This window comes from Xyrauchen texanus, chromosome 30 (genome assembly GCF_025860055.1).
Source record: "Xyrauchen texanus isolate HMW12.3.18 chromosome 30, RBS_HiC_50CHRs, whole genome shotgun sequence".
Classification (NCBI taxonomy): Eukaryota; Metazoa; Chordata; class Actinopteri; order Cypriniformes; family Catostomidae; genus Xyrauchen; species Xyrauchen texanus.
This window is the reverse complement of record NC_068305.1, coordinates 2,940,377-2,965,492: the sequence shown is the minus strand read 5'-3', so window position 1 is coordinate 2,965,492 and position 25,116 is coordinate 2,940,377. Positions and strand designations below refer to the sequence as shown.

Sequence of the window (25,116 nt, the reverse complement as noted above, 5' to 3'; positions counted from 1 at the left end):
TGCGTTTCTTACCGGTTTTGAAGCGGAGGTCTTCGTCGTCCTCGGAGCCGAACTCTTTCATCAGAGACACGAACAATATGCCGAACGCGTTCTGGATCCCGAACACCGAGCCGTTGCACCACATAGCGGCCAGCATCACCACCCAGCCCCATCCGCCCTCGGGGGGCTCGAACTCTGCTGGGCCAGTCTCTGGGGCTGTCTCGTCGCTCAGGGCGAGTTTACTGCCCCCATTCTCGCGCTTCACCTCCGGCTGCACCCCGTCCACCTCAGACGCGGTGACTTTCTTCGCGTCTGATTCACTCTCAGTCATGCTGGTGTCCTCGGTCATGCTCGAATCAACGGCTGGATCTCTAATGACAGCTCAGGGATGCGCTGCGGTCCTGTCAGAAGCCGAAATGACACTAAACAAACATCTCCAGACTTCTGCAAGAAGTCAGTCAGTCTGCTCGTGCTGTTGCAATAACGTATAAATATAGTTTGAGCTCGAAGAGGCGGGGCTACAAGCACACTGTCTGAGAATGGATCAAATTAACAACCAGCTCTCCAGTGCAATGGCAATACTGTATTTCTGATTAATCACAATAGAATCCAGCTGCAGCTTGGTTGAACACGATAGAGACTCCATCAGTCCTGCAGCTGGACTGCATTAAGACTACATCATTAAGTCTAAGTCACAGCCATCTCACCCTCAACACACTGACGCCGTTTAGTGGATAAGTAAACTCTGCACACACGGCCCAAAATAACACGAGCTTCGAACGTACTGACCACATGGCTTTGAAAACGCAACGAACTGATTACTAGCAGACAAATATCACAGAAAATATGTCCTGAGCGGCCCGCTAATTAGAAGCGCTCACTTCATGACATCCATTTTTGTCCACCAAAGTTCCTTTCAATGCAATCCACTCAGTCCCTATCTTTGGAACACTCCTTGACTTACCTGTAAGGCGTGTGTCCACCAAAGCGTTTTTTTTGCGAGCTGAAAATGCGCTTGAGAGCGCTTTGGTGACGCTTTGGTTGCTATGATACGGAATATCCGCCGAAGTAATGTGTTGCAAGTACCTCATTTCGCAAATAGTTTGTGTTACTGTTTGTGTCAACACGTGAATGTAAAAATGTCAGCATAAGAGAATTTGCTCTGGCCCTTTCTCTAGATGAAGGGAATGCTGAAGCATTATTTTTCATATTAATATATTGTGGTAGTCCGGGATAGTGGTAGTCTCATCTGGTACAGATGCCCGGAAAAGAGCACCCACTCCCATGATGCACTGAGCAACCCTTCACCCTTCAACTATTTATCTAATTGTACATATCGGAATATTTTCTAATTAACATAAAATATATTGTTTCTATACTTATCAACAACCTAAAATTAATAGATGGATATATTCCCAATGTTTTTTATTCAATTACATAATTAAAAATGCTTTATGGGATTGTAGTTTGTACCCTCGTGAAAGATGAAGTACACAGCCTTGTACCTTTGTCTTTTTGTCTGATTTTCAAATACTTTTTGGCCTTAAAACAATGTTTGTGAAGTTGTGAGCAGGTTGGTTTGGTTCATGGCTTGCAACTCTTTTATGGAGGTTTTTATGTGACGACTATGCAAAAAATGTATGTGAAAAAATATTTCTGGAAGCCATGGCACTGAATAAGTGGGTGGGGCATTGTTGCGCTCTATTGAGCCTTCCAATGACTCCCATAGATTTGAATACAAGTTCTCCTTGTCGGGCTAAATGGTCTCTAGCAGACATATCTTTGGAGGGCAGGGCTTTAGAGAGAGCGTGTTTTTGGAGTTATCAAGATGGCAAAGTTAAAAAAAGCACAAAAAAACCCCACTACCGAAATCACTACAGTACCTCTCATATCTGGTTTAAATCACAATGTAAGAACAATAGTATGACCCTCTTTTATATCTGATGAGATGTGAGCAAATCAAAGATAAACAGTGTCTAAATGAAAACATGAGTGGCTACTGCAAAACTTCTAACAATTTCTATCTCACTTGAAAATGTGCTAAATAAGGTTAGCTAGGAAACATTTATTATTATTATTATTGTATTGTTGCTGTAACTCCAAAACTCAATTACATAATCCTGGCATTAAGCCACCAAACGAAAAGGGGGAACAAAATCACATGTTTTGATTTACAATTGTTTCACTGAAATGAGGGAACAAGACGCTGTGTCAGTAGCTGACAATATGGAATCACCTCGTAGGGGCGGTGATCTAGAAACCCCATACCATCACGCCAATTTGATTGGCTGGTGACTTCACCCCATGCTTTTGTCATCGTGGGCATATAAATCAGAGCCCAGCATCACACCATCAGGATTTACCAACTGAAGGAGTGTGTAATTCTCATCCCTTAACAATGAAAAATCAGTAGTGTGGTACAGCTTCACAGCAGCTCTTTCTCTTCTTTCAGCTAACCAAGGAGGAGGAGGCGGGAACCTGCTAAACAGTCAGCATAAAGTTTAGTGAAAAAACTCAACATAAATTTAACAAACAAACGCAGACACACATGCAACGTGGCCGCGTGCACATCTCTCGAACTGGCACCTCCGGCTCCTATTTATTCCCCTCCCGGCTGATTAGGGCCAGCCTCGCCCTCCTCCTCATCACACTCCTGCATTGCCCGACTCAGGCCGGGGAAACTCCCAGCATGACGAACTTCCTTCCCCTTCATGGAAGTGCCTGCCGGCAGGTCTTCCCTACCTTTTGGATCCCTGGGAGAGACAAGGGGAGGGAAAGAGAGGAGAGAAAGGGGAGAGGGAAAGAGTGAGGCAGAGTGACAGAGAGAGAGAGGCCAGAGAGAGAGAGAGAGAAGAACTTGCTCACCAGCTCCCGAACGTGCTGTCGCACAGTCCTCAACTGCTCCTTGCCCTCTGGCGGACGCCAGCTCGCTCCTCTGGTGGATGGCAGCAGCAAAGACTCAGACAGTGCATCCCTCCTCCCTCCTGCGTTTTGGCACCAATGTAATGAGGTAAGGGATGGGCAAGGAGATATTTAAATACAAAACAGCATGTTGATGTGCTGACATGTATTACCTGTTACTTTTCTCAGCGCTGTCTAGGATGGGCCAATCAGAGTCATTTATTATTACTGGACAAGGATTTTAATAATAGTTCTATAAATACTGCTGAGGCGGATTTCCGTTCACAAGTATAAATCCTTGCAATTATCAGTTTCTATTAAAATAACTATACTGTGTAAAATGTCTGCAATGAAATATGAACTCTTCTGAGATTTAAATGCAAATGTATGCAGTATTCAGTTTCCAGAGCATCAAGCACCCCCTTCAGGAATAAAACTTTGTTTTTGTATCTCATATGACACAGTCAGTGGTTTACAACATGTGCATTTTCGGTCTGTAGGACTGTTCCCCACACAAAACTATGGTATGAATTTTGAAAACATGAAATCTATCATGAGTTTTATGTGGAGTCAGTGGAGATGTTAGCGGTGTCCATTGAAATTCAGTTGATTTTCTGGGTGAGGAAAGCAGGTGTTTCAGACAGGTACGAATTTTAATTTTCTGAAACGGTTAATGTATCTGAATGTTTGATATAATACAGTGTAACGGAAATAAACGTTACTTGATGTATTATTGCATTTTAGCACATTTACTGTTGTTGATGCCTTGGTGTTATGTATTTGGAATTGAGTGTAGTAACAATAGGAGCTGCTTGAGGGCGCTATTGCCTGGAGGTGGCCGGATATATAAACTCACATACCATAGAGTAAGTCAGTTCGTTTGGTAGAGGGAAATCAAATGACTGAACTCATGCTACCTTCTTGCTCCTCTAAAGTCCTTTGTTGAGAACTCTTTGAGTTTCTGCTCAACTGTGAGTATGGCAGTGACGTGCGGTCTGGGTAGGCAAACTAGGCACTGCCTACCCTGCCAAAATTCAAAAATAAAATGTTTATTAAATAATAAACTTGTATTTGTATTTTTACTTTTTATTCTTGTGATTTTTATATATGCAATATGTGTGTTATTACAATTGTTTAGACGTTATGATGACAAATGTAGCAGTTACGCATAATCAACTAAAAACATATGGTAGAATAAGCAGTGCTTTTACGGTCCATTCATTGCAGACGACAAGCGGAAAACCCATGTTGCGCATGCGCACTTCGATCCTGTATTCTTTAACATGTACGTCAAAAAGCACAAATCTGCTGTGCCTTTTGACGTAAATATGTTATGCCCGTAATCATCTCCGTTACGTATCAGACATGGACCAATTCAAATCGAGATATTCCTGGACATTTGCGTAGCTAACGTCATTACACAACAGCTAGCGTACATGCCTAATCCCCGCCAAAATCAAAATCAAAATAACAGCACCGGCCGTAATCACGGAATTAAGACATTTTTCCAAACTCGATTTTAATTCAAAATATGAGTTAATTGCAAGAGGGAGGTCTACGCCAGCCTTAGATGGACTAGTACAGCAAATGGGCCCAAAAATTATCCGATCATTTCAAACTGATTGCCTGTAAAGACGAGTTTTACAAAGCTGTGATCGACGTCTTCACGAGGAAAGAGCGGCGGATGGATTTTATGTACAAGTAATCTACCGATTGGTGAGTCAAAAACTATTTTGGGCTTAATATTGAATTGATAAATGTGGTTGAATTAATGCAAGCCATTTGCCTTCATATTCTATTGAGCAGTGTGTGATTTTACTTTTGCTGACTGACAAACATAATTGGCCGCTGTGATATTTCTATATAGCATTGCTTGTTCCACCACCACGCAATGACTGTTTTTAAGGTGACAATCTGTTACACATTTGAAGATTTACTGTATCTTGAAGATTGTTGTATTGTATCTTCTGTTATAAAGATGAAGATTGCACATAAAAAAAATAAGCACATAATGTTGTAAAAATAAACAACTTATGTTCTGTTATATGTTCTGTGTTTTGACAACTGAATTTTGTATAATAATATCAAATGAAGCTATATTAACAAAATCGTGTATATTATATATAAAACATATATAAAATACATATACATTTCTTGATATGTACACGATATACATCCTGATTTGTACATTTCTTGATATGCCGCACTTGTGCGTAATGTTCACTGTTATTACGTATTATTAGCTTAAACAATAAATCAGGTAATCTGGCTTTCATAACTCAGTGCCTAGCCTCTTTAAGACATCACCGCACGTCACTGGAGTATGGATTGACTTATATACTTGATGTTGTCTTTGTTTCATAAGATCATTGATGTTAGCTATTTACTTTCTTTCTAGAAAGGACTTTTAATTTACACATGTTCTTTTGTGAGCACTGATGGGATACTAGAGACAGTGAATCCAAGTGCAATCCATGCTGGCAACAAGGCTACAGCACATGGCCAGCAACATGGCACTGAGGACAACATTTCACTGAACACCGTTGACTGTGATCTTTTCTCACATTGTGGACTATAGGATTACAATCATTGCATCGCACTCAAATAGCTTGGTGGAATTGAAACTCATTGCATCTTCATCATCACTTCAACTTATCAAAAGACAGGACATTCGAACGATACGTTTATTTCATCTCCTTGACTCATTAAAGAGACAAAGACTTTTGAGAGTGCTTTGCGGTTTATTTATTATATGTTTGGCACATGTATTAAAGGGTAAATAAACCCCTGCTCAGTGTCTGACTCCACCCACTAGCAATATTTGAAAAAATGCTGGAAAAGTGGGCAGACCCCAGCGGGGATAGAGGGGACGAACCGCGGGGGGGCGTGCACCTGAGAACCCGTAGTGACGGATTAATTGACAGCTGCTGTCAGACTCTAAAATGGAGAGTAACTGGAGTGACGCAAGTAGCTTTGCCACGGAGTGGTCTTTTGAAGTCGAGGACTTTTCTCCCCCACCTTCACCTGAAGTGGAGGAGGGTGAATTGTCTGTGGACACAGGGCCGGAGCCAAATCAATTCGAGCCGCTGGCTCAAACTGCGGTTTTATCTCCCGCATCGCGATCGGCATCCGACGATGCTAGCGAAGCTACCGCGCAAGGGAGAATGGGGCCAGTGTCTAGCTCGTACCAAGGGCGTGGTGAGCTGGAACCTGCTTACGTCAGCTTTCACCGCTTACGTCACGAACTACCGCAAACAGCCAATAGGAAAATTCAACTGCAGTAGCCACCGTTCAACCTGAAGAGAGCAGCACTCAGACGTTTTTACACCATATATTGTAGAATTAAAACACTTTATACACAAATGTCAAAAAAATTACTTGAATCAATGACCAGTACTAATAAAGCCCCATTCTTACAGATCATTAACTAAAAAAAGTTGGTTTAGGGTTTAGTTACCCTTTAAGTACTGGTGGGGAAAATAAAATAGGTTTAAATATTAATTTGTTTTCTGAAGAGATTTATTTATCAGTACAGGTCAAAATCTGTTGAACCCCCTCAGAGTATTATCTTTAAAAGTAAGGAGGTGTTACACAGTGTATAAATATTTAGGAGTTTGCTATGAATATGATTTTCCATTTATCTGTGCATTAATTTGAACTGTTATAATGCACTGTGTAATGTGTTGAAATTAATAAACAATCTTTTGATCATAAATGCTTTGGGGACTCTTAATGTAGTACAAGGATTTGCTGGTGACTGACAGGGTATTGGTCTATACTGTAGACGTTAATGATGCACTCCTTTTGCATTTACAGCATAATGATATTGTATGCTTCCATTATTTTCCAATGTCAGATCTAGATAGACAGACAGACAGACAGACAGACAGATAGGCATGCAGTCTCCATAGCTCTGGCTCAGAATGCCAGAATGTGCCGAGCCTGTGACAGCAGATCTGTCCTCAAAGGAATTTCCCATGGGGTAGCATCGAGCAGGTCTACCATCTCTGGGAACCAGTGGCTGTTGGGCCATTTTGAAGCAACTAACTGTTTCCTTGTCTTCCGCATCTTGCACAATAGGTGATGTAGCAAGCAGATGGGGGAAATGCATATTTGTGTTTCGCTGGTCATCTGTGAGCTAAGGCATCCAAGCTTAGTGGAGCTTGTATCATGGAGTTCCATAGGCGGCAATGCGTGGTCTGTGGGGAGGCAAACAGACACACCTTGGCTTCCACGATTACCTCCCAAATGCTCTGAACTGACAGAGTGGATTCTCCATTCCCAAACCCTGTGACCCCACCACGAGTGTAAATCTGCTCCGCTGTTCAGGTGGCCAGGAACGTGCATCTCACGTATCAATGGTAGACATGGTTTGCTCCAGAGGAGAATTCGGCTCACCAGGTTCAGCACTGGGCATGAACAAACTTCAGCTTGGTGACTGATATATGCTACACCTGCAGTGTTGTCCACAGGAATCAGAATGTGACACCCTTGTACATCTGGTCAGAAAGCTTTCAGAGCCAATTGGACTGTCAGCAGTTCCAGGTGGTTTATGTGCCGCATAGTTAATTAACCTGTCCAGGTATCAAATGTTGGGTGCAAGGGCTCCCCAGAGTGTCAAGAGTGTCACAACTTGTCTGTAAAATTCAGCTCTCCTCCAAAGGTTCTCCTGCTAGGGTTGGAAATAAGGGGCTTAAGCACAAATTATGCTTTGGTTTTGACTGTGTACAGTTGAACGCAAAGCCTTTCAAAGTAAGAATATTTCTCAGTTTAGGAGTTTAGACCCATAAAGATGTCTTCATATTCCTGCAGACTTGAATTATACAAATCCAGGTATTTCCTATCCTCCTCACGAACTCACTTTTGACATGCAAATCCACTGTGTTGCTGTGTCGGACACGAGACTGGAGCCGTCACCATCTTGAACAGAGACTTCCTGAGACCAGTATGGGCCACAATCCAAAGCTCTTATTGGCAGTCAGAAAATAATGGCTATAAAAGCCTTTTTGCTCTTCACCTGTCAGTGTGCTCTCTATTGCATCTTTGGTCAGGTGAATCTGTACCTCTAAGCATAGAATTGGCACGTCAATGGCACGGTGGAGGAACAAACATTGTTGAAGTGTGGTGGACGCTTTATTAACTGCCCCCTGTCTGGATCATGTTCAGTACCCAGCTGGAGGGCACAAACTGTGGTTTGAGTGCAGCCTACCCTCAGGGGTGGACGCTCAGAATAACCAGTTTAAAGTTGGAAAATTTGGCCTGCTCAGAAGGAACTTTTCCACTGGTATGAATTCCAGAAAGAACCACTTACCCCTTGGGTGCAGGCTGCAGGGTTTGCTTCCTCACTGGCAGCTCTGTCTCAACTCTACGGGAAAGAAGAGGGTTAAGCATGGCAACACTCTGATGCAAGCAAACTTGGTTAAAGAACTACTCAGTGCAACAACACAGTGCATCACACCCTGCTGCTAATGGGGATGATGAAGAGTTCAAGGTATTGCCCTGGCCTCCAAATTCCCCAGATCTCAATCTGACTGAGCATCTGTGGGATGTGCTGGACCAACAATTTTCATCCCTGGCGGCTCAACCATGCAACTTACAGGACTTGAAGGATCTGGTGCTAATGTCTTGGTACCATATATCACAGGACACCTTCAGGGGTCTTGTAGAGTCAATGCCTCGGCAGGTCGGCACTGTTTTGGCGGCATTCGGAAGACTAACAGCATATTAGGCTGGTGGTCAACGTGTTTTGGCTCATAGGTGTAAGTCCGCTTGCCATGGACAACCCCCCCAAAATTTGGAATCTCTGTCTTAAAGATCTTAGAAACAATATTATTTCACATTTCACACTTTTTATCTGCAACTAAATATGGGTCTACCAATCGGTTGAGAAAACATTGCAACAGTTACATGCATGGTTGCAGAGAGATACACTAAAAACAAAAGTCCTCTACAGAGGTCTCAGTGAACAGTGTCTATAGACCTTTTTCACAGTAGCGTCATACATAAAATATGTAAAAGGAATGTAAACAAGGCTTTGAAGGAAAGTCGCTTCAATAGCATGCACTGAAAACTTAGATCACTTCTCCTTTTACACAACTCATATTTTCAACTCGTTTTTTTGTCTTCTAAAATCTTTGAAAATATTTTTTCAATGTTTCTACACAGAACGATTCAAAACACTTTAAACAACTTTACAAACCATTGAAGACATTGTATGTCTGTCCCTCAGAGCCTTGTCATTCCCATCAAAAATTAAAGATGGAAGAGAGTTAAAAGACACCGGACTGCATGAGGAGTCTAGCGTGATACAGTCTCTGCTTAATTAGTGTATTTCAGATTAAGGAGTGAATGTTTAGTTAAGAAGCACAAGCAAACTGATCAGTTCCAGTTACTGAGTGAACACTTATTCACATCAGTCAACACAAAGTTGCATTGCAATTAGCTTCTGTTCTCAGCTGTCCGGCCCTCATCACAGTAGCAGAATAAATAAATAAACGGTCAGCTGCTATGACGGACGCTGTACCTTCAGGCCTTTCGGCTGTACAAGAGGGCATGTGAGTTCTTATCACAAAGTCTAATGTAGGTCCCATTTCCTCCAGCTCAATCCTGGGTGTATAAACAGCCAGACATCTTCAGCAACACTCTGTCCGAACAACATCATCAGGCAGTGCTTCTCAAGTCATCTGTCACGATCCCCTGTTGTCTGCCCTGTGTTTCTGTCATAAACTACACTTCCCATAATTCCCTGCCCTCATCACTGCCCATGCACTTCATTGTTCTCACCCGTAACTGTCATAAACTACACTTCCCATAATTCCCTGCCCTCATCACTGCCCATGCACTTCATTGTTCTCACCTGCAACTGTCATAAACTACACTTCCCATAATTCCCTGCCCTCATCACTGCACATGCACTTCATTGTTCTCACCTGCATGTCGTTTAGTCATCATTGTGTTTGTGTATTTAAACCCTGTTTGTTCTCCAGTCATTGTCGGTCGTTTAATGTGTATGTTTGAATGTGTATGTGAATATTATCCTTGCTCTCCGTAGATGTTAATCCTGCCTGTGTACCCCTTTCGTGTTTTTGTTCTGTTTTCCCCATCGTGGATGTTTTATTTGTTCCAGTCTTGTTTGTCTAGTTATTTTGTCAATAAAACCGCATTTAGATCCTCACCACTCGTCTGCCGCCTCCTGCCTTCATAACAGAACGACCGACCCAAACGCCCATGCCTGCCACGGCCAACGAGCCAGTGTTGCCAGCTTCGTCCGCCCGGAGGAGGAGGAGGAGAAGAGGAAAGGCTTCTGCTCCCCAGTCTCCACCTGCCACGGTCAGCGAGCCAGAGCCCAAGCCTGCCACGGTCAGCGAGCCAGAGCCTCCGCCTCCGCCTCCTGAGCCTTCCACGGCTCCACCTCCAGAGCCTCCCTCGGCTCCGTCTCCAGAGCCTTCTACGGCTCCACCTCTCAAGCCTCCCACGGCTCCGCCTCCCACGGCTCCGCCTCTTGAGCCTCCCACAGCTTCGCCTCCTGAGCCTCCCACGGCTCCGCCTCCAGAGCCTTCTACGGCGCCACCTCCCTCGGCTCCACCTCCAGAGCCTTCTACGGCGCTGCCTCCTGAGCCTCCCACAGCTCCGCCTCCTGAGCCTCCCTCGGCTCTGTCTCCAGAGCCTTCTACTGCTCCACCTCTCAAGCCTTCCACGACTCCACCTTCCACGGCTTCGCCTCCTGAGCCTCCCACGGCTTCACCTCCTGAGCCTCCCTCGGCTCCGTCTCCAGAGCCTTCTACGGCTCCGCCTCCTGAGCCTTCCACGGCTCCACCACCTGAGCCTCCCACGGCTCCGCCTCCTGAGCCTCCCTCAGCTCCGCCTTCCACGACTCCGCCTCCCACGGCTCCACCTCCTGAGCCTCCCACGGCTTCACCTCCTGAGCCTTCCAGGGCTCCGCCTCCTGAGCCTTCTACGGCGCCACCTTCCTCGGCTCTGCCTCCTGAGCCTCCAACGGCTCCGCCTCCTGAGCTTCCTTCGGCTCCGTCTCCAGAGCCTTCCACGACTCCGCCTTACACGGCTCCACCTCCTGAGGTTCCCACGGCTCCGCCTCCTGAGCCTCCCTCGGCTCCGCCTTCCACGACTCCGCTTCTCATGGCTCCGCCTCCTGAGCCTCCCACGGCTCCGCCTCCAGAGCCTTCCACGGCTCCGCCTTCCACGACGCCGCCTCCTGAGCCTTCCACTGCTCCGCTTCTCACGGCTCGGCTCCACCTCCTGAGCCTCCCACGGCTCCGCCTCCAGAGCCATCTATGGCGCCACCTCCCTCGGCTCCGCCTCCAGAGCCTCCTACGGCTCCGCCTCCTGAGCCTCCCACGGCTCCACCTCCTGAGCCTCCCTCGGCTCAGTCTCCAGAGCCTTCTACGGCTCCACCTCCTGAGCCTCCCCCTTGGACTGTCTGTTTGCCCCTTGTGCCCCCTTGGACTGTCTGCTTGCCCCATCCCCCCTTGGACTGTCTGCTTGCCCCTTGTGCCCCCCTTGGACTGTCTGTTTGCCCCTTGTGCCCTCCTTGGTCTGCCTCTCCCCCCCCCCCGGGACTATTTTGTTTGGTGGGTTTTCTCTTGGTTTTTTGTCAGGAGCGTCTGGAACCGCTCCTTTGAGGGGGGGTTATGTCACGATCCCCTGTTGTCTGCCCGTGTTTCACCTGTCAACTGTCATAAACTACACTTCCCATAATTCCCTGCCCTCATCACTGCCCATGCACTTCATTGTTCTCACCTGCATGTCGTTTAGTCATCATTGTGTTTGTGTATTTAAACCCTGTTTGTTCTTCAGTCATTGTCAGTCGTTTAATGTGTATGTTTGAATGTGTATGTGAATATTATCCTTGCTCGCCGTAGATGTTAATCCTGCCTGTGTACCCCTTGGATGTCTTTTGTGTTTTTGTTTTGTTTTCCCCATCGTGGATGTTTTATTTGTTCCAGTCTTGTTTGTCTAGTTATTTTGTCAATAAAACCGCATTTAGATCCTCACCCCTCGTCTGCCTCCTCCTGCCTTCATAACATCATCGCAATACTGCCATAATTCTCAGATGGATCAGACTCATATGAAAGTGAAGTCAGATGTCTTTGTGTCTCACTTGTAACTGTGCATGTAAATCTTGCCGTCCAGCACAGTGAAGTGAAGCACATTATCCAGTCCTGCCAGACGCACCACGTGATTTGGGTCCACAGAAGAAATCTGACACAGGACTGAGTCAGATATTACAGTACATGATCACAGCACAGATGGGAAATATCTGAAAAAGCTGCTTTCATATGATTTCCCAAACCACAAGAATGAGCATTAGTAATAGTGATGCTTGCCTTACAAATAGGGATGCAACTATATGGAATGTGATCACGACTTAATTTTCTCATGATCTCAACATAACAAAAATAGTTTTCTCATGATCATGACTTAATTTTCTCTTTTGTTCTTGTGATTTCCACAAAGTTCCCACGAGAAAACACCTTTGGCTGCTGGATTCAGCTCATCTTCACAGGGACAGCAACTTCATCTTCTGTTTATCTGCTTCCACGACTCCGCCTTCCACGGCTCAACCTCCTGAGCCTCCCACGGCTCTGCCTCCCACGGCTCCGCCTACCACAGCTCCAACTCCAGAGCCTTCTACGGTTCCGCCTCCTGAGCCTTCCATGTCTCCACCTTCCACGGCTCGGCCCCCAGAATTCTCCATGACTCCGCCTACCACGGCCCAGTCTCCGGAACCTTCAACGGCTCTGCCTCCTGAGCCTTCCATGGCTCTGCCACCTGAGTCTTCCACGGCTCCACCCTCCATGGCTCTGCCACCTGAAACTTCCATGGCTCCGCCTACCACGGCTCCGCCCTCGGAGTTCTCCATGGCTGTGGCCCTGAGGCCGACTCTCAGACCTCCTGAACTTGTCCTGTGGCCAACTCTCAGGCCTCCAGACCCAGACCCTACCCTGCGGCCGGCTCCCAGGCCTTCTGAACCTGTCCTTGCCCTGTGGCTGACACTCAGGCCTCCTGATGCAGTCACTGTCCTGTGGCCACCTCCCAGGCCTCCTGACCCAGTCCCCCTCCTGAGCCTTCTACGGCGCCACCTCCCTCGGCGCCGCCTCCTGAGCCTCCCTCGGCTCCGTCTCCTGAGCCTTCTATGGCTCCACCTCTCGAGCCTTCCACGGCTCCACCTCCTGAGCCTCCCTCGGATCCGCCTTCCACGACTCAGCCTCCCACGGCTCCGCCTTCCATGACACTGCCTCCTGAGCCTTCCACGGCTCCGCGTCCCACGGCTCCACCTCCTAGCCATCCTCGGCTCCACCTCCTGAGCCTTCCATGACTCCACCTTCCACGGCTCGGCCCCCAGAATTCTCCATGACTCCGCCTACCACGGCCCTGTCTCCGGAACCTTCTACGGCTCTGCCTCCTGAGCCTCCCATGGCTCTGCCACCTGAGTCTTCCACGGCTCCACCCTCCATGGCCCTGCCACCTGAAACTTCCATGGCTCCGCCCACCACGGCTCTGCCCTCGGAGTTCGCCTGATGCAGTCCCTGTCCTGTGGCCACCTCCCAGGCCTCTTGACCCAGTCCCCGTCTTGTGGCCCCCTTGGACTGCCTGCTTGCCCTTTGTGCCCCCCTTGGACTGACTGTTTGCCCCTTGTGCTCCCCTTGGACTGTCTGCTTGCCCCTTGTGCCCCCTTGGACTGTCTGCTTGCCCCTTGTGCCCTCCTTGGTCTGCCTGCAACCCCCCCCTTCACTCCTTGGACTATTTTGTTGGTTTTCTCTTTTTTTTTTATTTCAGGAGCGTCTGGAAGCCGCTCCTTTGAGGGGGGTTATGTCACGATCCCCTGTTGTCTGCCCCGTGTTTCACCTGTCAACTGTCATAAACTACACTTCCCATAATTCCCTGCACTCATCACTGCCCATGCACTTCATTGTTCTCACCTGCAACTGTCATAAACTACACTTCCCATAATTCCCTGCCCTCATCACTGCCCATGCACTTCATTGTTCTCACCTGCATGTCGTTTAGTCATCATTGTGTTTGTGTATTTAAACCCTGTTTGTTCTCCAGTCATTGTCGGTCGTTTAATGTGTATGTTTGAATGTGTATGTGAATATTATCCTTGCTCGCCGTAGATGTTAATCCTGCCTGTGTACCCCTTGGATGTCTTTTGTGTTTTTGTTTTGTTTTCCCCATCTTGGATGTTTTATTTGTTCCAGTCTTGTTTGTCTAGTTATTTTGTCAATAAAACCGCATTTAGATCCTCACCCCTCATCTGCCGCCTCCTGCCTTCATAACATCATCGCAATACTGCCATAATTCTCTGATGGATCAGACTCATATGAAAGTGAAGTCAAATGTCTTTGTGTCTCACTTGTAACTGTGCATGTAAATCTTGCCGTCCAGCACAGTGAAGTGAAGCACCTTATCCAGTCCTGCCAGACGCACCACGTGATTTGGGTCCACAGAAGAAATCTGACACAGAACTGAGTCAGATATTACAGTACATGATCACAGCACAGATGGGAAATATCTAAAAAAGCTGCTTTCATATGATTTCCCAAACCACAAGTATGAGCATTAGTAATAGTGATGCTTGCCTTACAAACAGGGATGCAACTATATGGAATTTCTGGGCCGATTCCGATAACTCACAGCTCATTGTGACCGATATTTTAAAACTATTTTTCAACATGAAACTGCTTGCTAATTAATTAAAAACTTCGAATTTGGACTGCTTTTAAAGGTTTAACGGATGTAACATGAACCATAAATGTGCCTATATTTACAGAAGCCTGTTTTGTCCATAGTTTGTCAATTTGTTTTTTGTTTTGTTTTCTCATGATCATGACTTAATTTTCTCTTTTGTTCTTGTGATTTCCACAAAGTTCCCACAAGAAAACACCTTTGGCTGCTGGATTCAGCTCATCTTCACAAGGACAGCAACTTCATCTTCTGTTTATCGCAACAGTCAGTAGGCTTCCCTAGGTCAAGGAGATTGGTTTCATCTCAGTTTAATCTAGTAAATGAGGGTATAAACTGCATGTAACGAATATTAAACAACCAAACAAACCCTAATCTCTGTACACATGGTGTGTTATTAGTGCGGGCAGCCAGACTGCGAGTGCAGCGCTGGTTTGTGTGTGTTATGAATAAGCGTCTCATTCACAGACAGTTCCCTGTGTAACTTATTAAATGTGCCATTTTAGGTTGTGCTTGGACTTGTTTTAATCACAATGCAAGTAACAATATACTATTTCCCACATTCTGTTTATGTTTCATGAAGTAATAAGCAAAAACGATAGTCCCCATGTAACATACATGCTTTGCCGCAATTCGTTTATTGCCTCATGAAACAAAAAGAATATGGGAAATGCCATCGTTATAGCAGAAGACTAAAACCAGCCCCAAAACAACGTAACAAGGTGCATAGATGTGGAAATAATCCTCACAGAGCTGCTCTCACGTACACTGCGCATGCGTGCACTGTCGCTTGAGACTGCCTGAAGGAAAGACGCCACAGGCAGCCCGAGAATTTTAGCCACAAGTAAATAAACCGTAACAAATTATCGGCAAAAATATCGCCAGCAATTTATTTATCCGCCCAATATTTAGATTTTCCAGATTATCGGTGTTAGATAATTTTGTCATTCAATGTATTTAATTTATTTCCTTGATCTGCAATCCCCGTCTCGATGCGGCTCAGCTGAGGGAAGAAATGACACAGAGAACCAATGCTATCAAATTCTTCTTCCACGTTTATTCGTACAGCACTTCATTATATGGTCCAGCAAAACAACATTCCACTGGACTAACCAATAGAAACATTCTTCACCTTATCTGGACATGACATACATGTTTGATATGAAATACGTTAGTTATTAGGACAGAGAGTATAGATAAGAAACACATTTCAATAGATTGCAGTTTACCAACACACCCTTCAAAACAGGAAACAGCTTGCAACGCATCAACTGTGTCTTGTAACAGCCAAGTACACTATACTGACAAGAGAAGAATTTGTTGAGAGCCCTTTTTATTTTACATTCGGCCAATAATATTTTGGCCACCGATATATTGTACTTCCTTACTTACAAAGGTATTTATAATAGTTCTCACAATCTTACATAAGTTGAGAACAATTCTACAGAAGTTTATTTGATAAGGTCCCATCACATGAGACATCGTGATTACTAACAGTAGCACATTTTGATAATTGCCATTAACAGCTGAAATGATGTCTGTATGACAATCCTGTCAGAATGTTCTTCAATCGCTTGTGCTCATTATCTGTGTCAAAAAGTTCCCCCGTAAACACCAGCATGGGTTTGGTGGCCTCTGGACACTTGTGCCTCTTTGAAAAAAAAAAAAAAAACGCGTTCAGTTTTTGTCCAGTATGGAACAGGATGCATAAAACATGTCGAACAAATTTAATCATGTGTGTATATTAATTCTATGTAAGAATTCATGTTGTTCCAAACCTGTGTGGCTTTCATACATGGAACAAAAAAGGAGATGTTCACTACAGTCACCATTCACTTTCACTACCATGGTCAGAAATGCCAACAAATATGACAAAAATGCCCCTGAAATTCAAAGTGTGGGTGCAAAAAAATGCCTGTTATGATTTTTTTCTGTCTTTTTATATAAACAGTTCCCCTCTGACTAACATCATAAATATAATGTAAATATTACTTATGTGTGACGTCCCAAGGCAGATAGCAGACGTTCGGATTAACCAGTTTGTCTGATTCCTGACCTGGGCCCCAGTTAGTCAAATACTATCATTATTAAGACTATGAGCCAAATTACTAGAGAGGAGAGCGGCACCTTCCCTTCAGGCTTAATATTTTCATGTTTCAATAAATAAATTACATTTTTCTAAATAAAAATTGAGCTGTAGAAGTGCCTATAAAATCACTGTTAATACTAGCCATGATTTGTGTCTCAGTAGATGAAAATGATTAATAATAATTATATTCTCTATAATTTAACAGAGCCTCCATACAAATCCACATTTCCTATGCTTATAAAAAGGTCTGTGTCACTTTCATAGAAATATTTATATTCTTCCATTTCATTGCATACAGTCGATTTACACTACCAACTTCTTATGAATGTGCTGTCTTTGTTTATATCACTGATGTTTGACAGGGATTGGCCTACAGTGCATTGAGTATTTAGACCCCTTCATTTTCTTCACATTTTGTCATGATGCAGCCTTATGCTAAAATGTTTTAAATAAAAACAAAATTCACATCAATCTACACTCCATACCCCATAATGACAAAGCAAAAACCAGATTTTTGATAACTTTGAAATGTATTAAAAAGAAAAAACTGATATCACATTGACATAAGAATTCAAACCTTTGCTATGACACTTGAAGTTTAGCTCAGGTGCATCACATTACACTGGATCATCTTTGAAATGTTTCTACACTTTGATTGGAGTCCACCTGTGACAAATTCAATTGTTTAGACATGATTTGGAAAGGCATACACCTGTCTATATAAGGTCTCACAGCTAAAAATGCATATTAGATCAAAAACCAAGCCATGAGGCTCAGAGACAGGATTCTGACAGGGGCTTAGATCTGGGGAAGGTTCCAAAGAGCGCAGTGGCCTCCATAATTCTTAAATGGAAGTTTGGAACAACCAGGACTCTTCCTAGAGCTGGCCACCTGGCCAAACTGAGCAATCGGGGGAGAAGGGCCTTGGTAAGAGAGATGACCAAGAACCCAGTGGTCACTCCGGTTGAGCTGCAGAGATCATGTGTGGAGACAGGAGAAACTTGCTGAAGGACAACCATCACTGCAACACTCCACCGATCTGGGCTTATGTTGGGTCTAATGAAATTAAGATTTAACTGTTTGGTCTCCGTTCCAAGCATCATGTCTGAAGGAAATCAGGCACCACTCATCACCTGCGCAATATTCTGTTAACTCTATTCGGTTAACTACGTACAAAGCTTTGAATGGTCTAGCTCCGCAGTACTTAAGTGACCTTCTACCACGCTATACTCCATCATGTTCATTACGATCGCAAAATTCTCACCTGTTAATAGTTTCTAGAATATCTAAATCCACAAAAGGAGGTAGATCCTTTTCGTATTTGGCTCCTAAACTATGGAATAGTCTCCCAAACACTGTTTGAGATGCAGACACACTCTCTCAGTTTAAGTCTAGACTAAAGACTCATCTATTTAGCCAGGCATACACATAATTTATCCTCCAACCCACAATTAGGCTGCTTTAGTTTGGTCTGCCGGAACCAGAAACCAGAAACATTGATCATGATTTATAACTCTGCAATAAATGTAATGGCATCTATGCTTATATTATTTTATGGTTCCCTGTCTCAACCCCGGGACTCCTATCCTGAGGTCACCAGAACCGGCTGGATCCAGCACCATTCCTGCTTCGTGTTGGTCTCCACTGCTACGTGTCGCTGAATGATGATGACTAAATGCAGCCGGTGCCAGCCAAACATCACTTCAGTATATTATGATGGTCTTCAGAGGATGAACTGATGCCAACTCTAACCATAAGACATGGGATACTTCATATGCCATTGTCTGAACCTTGGATTTAGGATGGACCACATCGAACCTCACCGAATTTACCGGCCAGTTTGAACTGCGTTTCACATCTCTGATCTCTGCCTGCATCACCTTGGTCTATTGATGGACTACGATCTTGAAATGGAATGCATAGACTAACTATTGCCAACAAAAGCCTTCATCAGCCAATTAACAAGGACAATTGCACCTATGTGAACTTCTGCAATTAATCAAGATGGACTTCAAAGACATTGGTCATTAATCTTACAGTTCAAACACAATCGATGTTTAAACACTGACCCTTAACACTTAGTTTAATCATTTTAAACCATGATTTGAACTATACACAAGTAATATTTACATTACATTCATGATGTTAGCCAGAGGGGAACTGGCCCCCACAGTGAGTCTGGTTTCTCTCAAGGTTATTTTTCTCCGTTAATCTACATCTTATGTAGTTTTATGTTCCTTGCCACAGTCGCCTTCAGCTTGCTCACTGGGGTTATTAATACAATTATTATTTACTTACTTTTAAACACGATTAACAATCGTATTTTATCTAATTACACAATGATGATTCATCGACATTATAGACATTACAGTTTCATCATCTGTTAATGCTGATCTTCTTTAAAGCTGCTTTGAAACTATTTGTGTTGTGAAAGGCGCTATACAAATAAAATTGACTTGACTTGACAATACCATCCCAATGGTGGTGATAGCATCAGTAGCAGGGACTGGGGGACTGGTCAGGGTTGAAGGAAAGCTGAATGCAGTAAAATACAGAGATATCCTTAATTAAAACCTGGTCCAGAGCGCTAGAGGACATCAGACTGGGCCAAAGGTTCACCTTCCAACAGGACAATGACCCTAAGCACACAGCCAAGACAATGCAAGAGTGGCTTAGGGACAATTCTGTGAATGTCCTTGAGTGGCCCAGCCAGAGACCAGATTTGAACCCAATCGAACATCTCTGGAAAGACCAGTCACTATCCAAACTGACAGAGTTTGAGAGGATCTGTAGAGAAGAATGGCAATATCCCCAAATCCAGGTTTGCAAAGCTTGTCGCATCATACCCAAAAAGACTTAAGGCTGTAATCACTGCCAAAGGTGCTTCAACTAAAACTTATGTCAGTGTAATATTTCAGTTTCAACACATTTGCTAAGATATTAAAAATCTTTTTTTTTTTTTTTTTGGCTTTTTCATTATTGGGTCTGGAGTGTAGATTGACGTGATTGCATAAGGATGCAACATAACAAAATGTGAGAAAAATAAAGTCATCTGAATACTTTCTGAATGCAATGTATAACATAGGTAGCAGATGGGGAATAACCGGAGAGAACGTCAGAATTAAATTTCTTTTGATCCAGCCCAATAGTGCTTTGCATGCATAATTTCACCAAACCCACTTGCACCTAAAATGTGCATGCATGCATGAAAATACCAAAACTTCATTGCCATGTCCACTGACTTTGTGCATATGACATATCGCATAGTGCAAGTGTTATCTAATATGTCAGCAAGTGATGGAGAAAGACTTTATTAATGGATAAAGCATTTTTAAATAAAGCAATTTGCCTTTGTATGGTGCATTTAAGAGTGTATTACTTAAGAGCAAAGGGCAGCAGGAAAAACAGCATAACATATATATGTAAGGTAAGAAAATGTATCTAGAACCATTCCAGATTTCCATTGACATGCTTGCATTCACATTTTGATCCAGTTTGAGAAATACAGAAACTGTTTTCAGCAAGAGCAGTGCATTTACAATACATAACTCTATCTCTGTATGTTTTTATGCATATATTTTACTACGTGTAGTCCAAACGAACCACTCTACCCAACTGTTACCTACCTTAAAATAGAACTGGATACAATAAATAGAAAAATCTGACAAAATTTTGTTTTAAAACAATAACATGCTTATATATGCTGCAAATAAAGTGCACAGATGATGAATGTTGAGTTACATTTATATGTAAATCTCATTAAATCTGACCCTACTGTTCACACTGAAGGCAAAATGGAAAAAATCAGATATGTTTCCAATGTATTTCCACATATGGAAGTGGCCCAGATCGGATTTGAAAATGTCAGATTTAATCAAACAATCCTGTCTCGGAGGTCAATTCCTTGGACTTCATGGCTCGGTTTGTGCTCTGACATGCACTGTTAACTGCGGGACCTTATATAGACCATTTGTGTGCCTTTCCAAATCATGTCCAATCAACTGAATTTACCACAGGTGGACTCCAATCAAATTGTAGAAACATCTCAAGGATTATCAGTGAAAACAGGATGCACCTGAGCTCAATTTTGAGCGTCATGGCAAAGGCTGTGAATACTTATGTACATGTGATTTTTTTTATTTCGTTTTTAATTTTTAATAAATTTGCAAAGATTTCAAACAAACTTTTTTCACATTGTCATTATGGGGTATTGTTTGTAGAATTTTGAGGAAAATAATGAATATAATGAATTTTGGAATAAGGCTGTAACATAAAATGTGTAAAAAGTGAAGTGCTGTGAATACATTCCGGATGCACTGTACATCCATTCCCATGAGAAAGATTTAAAACCTTTTTTAAAACACATGTTCAACTATTTTTGGCTGATTTACCCTAATGTTTTTTAGAGACACAAACTTCTCAATGCCCAGTATGTGGAAATCATAAATTCGACCTGTAAAATTCACAATGGTAAACAAATCCTTTCAAAAAAACCTACAACGATAAAAAATAACAATAAAAGATCTTCACATTTATTTTGAAACGACAAACCAATTATGAGGTTATTGGATCTTGTTGTGTGAGCCGAACAAAAACAACGAACGATCTGATTTCGTGGAGAACCATTCCTGTAAGAAGGTAAACGTAAAAATGTCGAAGCATTGACTTTTTTTTGAACATCAATGAAGTTTTAAAATACAAATCATAAACTCACCAGAGCTGTCGAGTCCTCAAATGGCCTGTTTTTCCATACAGATTGGTCTTACATTTTTATTTTAAAAAATATTTGCAAATGGTCTTGAGACTTAAGTAGTTATGTTACTCAGTGTTACTAATGCAAATTAGGAATAATATATTAGTTTTCTAGTTGTGTTTGTATGTGATGGACATTTTCAAGAAGTCTGAATTTCACTAACTTATGTATCAGCAACAATATACTAAAAATGACTCTAAATGCAGAAGACTACTTTAGGCTGAGACAGAGTTTGAAATGAATGAGTTGGACTCATACAGGCAGGCGGGTCTTACGAGTTACTAGACCGGTTATTGAACCAAAGAACATGTTAGAAATGAATGAATCAAGACTTCCGGCATAATCAAAAGTCAGCATTTTCGGTCATGTCCGACTCTCAGAAATAACTGTCCAGGAGGATTACCAAGGAGCTGCTGATACTATGAGTATGCGTGAACCAAGGACTTGAATGAGCCATAGGTGAAATGTATGTTTCTTTAATAACAAATCAAATGTACTGGAAATATGCTTATGACTAGTTTTATCAAAAAATATTTTTTATTAAAACATGCAAAAAATATTTTTTTACTATTGTTTATTGTGCTTGCATATTAGATTTTAAATTGTTATAAGATGAATCATGGTTGCTGGATAGTTGATTAAGACTCACCATTTTTTCTCTTTATATGCTTTAGACACATACAACATATTCACATTTGTGCATTAGTGTCTGTTTTTCAGTAAATATATTTCCAAAGGTGCTATTGACATGAAATTATCACCAGATGTTGGTAACAACCCAAGTAATCCATACATACAAAGAAACCAAAACAAATGAGCTCAGCAAATTAATGTTATGTGTAATAATGTGAAATGACACAGGGAAAAAGTTTTGAACACATGAAGAAAGGGAGGTGTAAAAAGGCATGGAAAGCCAAGACAACAGCTGAAAACTATCAGTAATTAAAAAGCAATCCAGCCACTTGTAAGTGCAAATAAATATCAGCTGGTTCAGTCCCAACGGATGGCCTACAAAAAGGTCTCATTGCCAAGGTGTCACTCAAGACACATCTCATGGTGGGTAAAAGCAAAGAGCTGTCTCAAGACCTTCGCAACCTAATTGTTGCAAAACATAACGATGGCATTGGTTATAGGTGCATTTCTAAGCTTCTGAATGTTCCAGTGAGCACTGTTGGGGCCATAATACAGAAGTGGAAAGACAATCATTTCACTATAAATTTCCCTCGACCAGGAGCTCCTCGCAAGATTTCTGACAGAGGAGTGAAAATAAAAATTAGAAGAGTTGTCCAAGAGCCAAGGACCACTTGTGGAGAGCTTCAAAAAGACCTGCAATTAGCAGGTACTGTTGTGGAAAAATCCACAAAGCCTCATTTGCTTCATGGCCTGTATGCACACTCACCACGCAAACTCCATTGCTGAAAAAAAAGCATGTTGAAGCTCGTTTAAAGTTTGCTGCACAACATTTGGAAAAGCCAATGAAATACTGGGAGAATATAGTGTGGTCAGATGAAAGCAAAATTGAACTGTTTGGATGCTATAATCAGAGGCGTTTCCAGCATTGAAGGACATCCGGGGCTTAGCCCAGACAATTTTATTTTCACACTAGCAACCACTTCCCTGTAGTCCAAAGCTGGGGAGAGGGTATTCTTTGAGTTTTGCTCTGGCTGGGACCGTTTCTACAGTTCCTAAATCTTCCACTCTAGTACTATCCTCAACATCCACTCTCCTCCCTGAATCATCTGGGATGCAAAAGAACAGATACAGCACATAACTTATTGCAAATCAGCTTCAAACAACTAATTCATCAAGTGCTACATATGTCAAAGTGTAGACCAATACATTGAAGTAAATGTATTGGGAAGAGCAGATCAGTGGGATTGCCCTAAGATCTATCATGATTCTTGAATTTTCATGTACATTACAATAAAGTCATCACAAAAGAGTTATATTATAGTGAGTAAAGTGAGGTAAAAAATATTTAATATAAATAATGTATATTTTTTTACATAAATAGACAAAATGATGTATAAAATCCTAAGTTAAAGCAATACATGAATGGCAATACACTGACACACCATGACATCGAACTGTATATAATTATCAATGTTCATCTGTCAAAATCCTTTCATTAGGATTATTGAGATAAACAATGTTTCACTTTTAACTTTCTCTAAAGTAAAGTGACTGATTAATTGTTACCAGTTTCCATGCCTGATTCTGGCACAGCTGCTGCTGCTCCTCAATCTGTTGCTCATCTTTGCTACACTCTACAAAACCATTTAATCAAATCAAAGTGTATATTTCCTACAAACTAATATCACAAAACAAGTCACACATACATTTTATGTTAATGCTTATTGGTTAACATTAGAGAAAACAACACCTGATAAATAATAGAAGTACGCTCTGCACTGGACGCGTGCGCTAACACAGAAGCTATAGGCTACAACCTTTAATGTCAGTCGCCAGTCCACCTCTTGAGGTTAGGAGAGTGAGGTTTAGCCTACTGTAGGCCAGATGATGATCTTCAGACTTTAAGGACCAAAAAAAAAATCCAGGAAACCTCATATGCTTCATTTTTGCTGTCTTTCCTGCTAAATGCTGTTAACTCGCCACTAAGTAACGTTAGTTGATGTCAACGACTGTGCAAGCTCCTCCCCTACCTGCTGCATATTCAACAGAGAGGAATAAACGGAGTCGCCCATAGGCTACCAACAGCAAAGGAACTTATTCTATAGGCTAGATAATGCCTATGTCTATTTTTACAGGCTGTATGCAGTATGTGCAAAGCCAAAACACAATGAAATAAGGCAACTTATGATTTCGGGGGTTTACATAGGCTATTGTCCGGTTTCATATTTGTCAGTCAACTTTTCAAAATACATTCGGGGCTACACTCAAACCATTCGGAGCTGAAGCCCCGGCGAAATCGGCTGCCGCCACCTCTGGCTATAATACACACCATGTTTGGAGGAGAAATGGCACTGCACATCACCCTAAAAACACCATACCAACAGTGAAGTTTGGAGGTGGGAACATCATGGTGTGGGGCTGCTTTTCAGCAAATGGTACTGACAAACTTCACATAATTGAAGGAAGGATGAATGGGCAAATTTACCGAGACATTCTTGACAAAAATCTGCTGCCATCTACCAGGATGATGAAGATGAAACGAGGGTGGACATTTCAGCAAGACAATGATCCCAAACACACACCCAAGGAAACTCTCAATTGGTTTCAAAGAAAGAAAATAAAGCTGCTAGAATGGCCCAGCCAATCACCTGACTTAAATCCCATTGAAAATCTATGGAAAGAACTGAAGATCAAGATTCATAGAAGAGGCCCACGGAACCTTCAAGATTTGAAAACTGTTTGTGTGGAAGAATGGGCCAAAATCAAACCAGAGCAATGCATGCGACTAGTTTCTCCATACAGGAGTCATCTTGAATCTGTCATTAACCAAGTATTAAATAAATATCAGTAAGCATGTTAAATACTTTTTTAAATGTCATTTCACATTATTACACATAACTTAATTTGCTGAGCTCATTTGTTCTGGTTTCTTTGCATGTATGGATTACTTGGGTTGTTACCAACATCTGGTGAAAATGTCATGCCAATAGCACCTTTGGAAATATATTTACTGATTTATTTTTTTTACGTGTTCAATACTTATTTCACCCGCTGTATC

At 42.7% G+C, this 25,116-nt stretch overlaps 1 protein-coding gene and 1 pseudogene across 1 annotated transcript in view; both read right to left on the bottom strand.

Moving 5' to 3' along the window:
- The window catches only part of LOC127624251 (monocarboxylate transporter 10-like), a 69,844-nt gene extending 69,380 nt beyond the window's left edge, over window positions 1-464 (bottom strand). Inside the window, exon 1 of the mRNA XM_052098990.1 lies at window positions 13-464. Within this exon, the coding sequence (XP_051954950.1) occupies window positions 13-328 (316 nt within the window). The 5' untranslated portion in view covers window positions 329-464. The remainder of the gene's footprint in view (window positions 1-12) is intronic.
- Window positions 465-11,994: 11,530 nt separating this feature from the next.
- Window positions 11,995-22,112, bottom strand: LOC127623571 (ribosome production factor 2 homolog; annotated as a pseudogene).
- Between the last annotated feature and the right edge of the window lie 3,004 nt (window positions 22,113-25,116).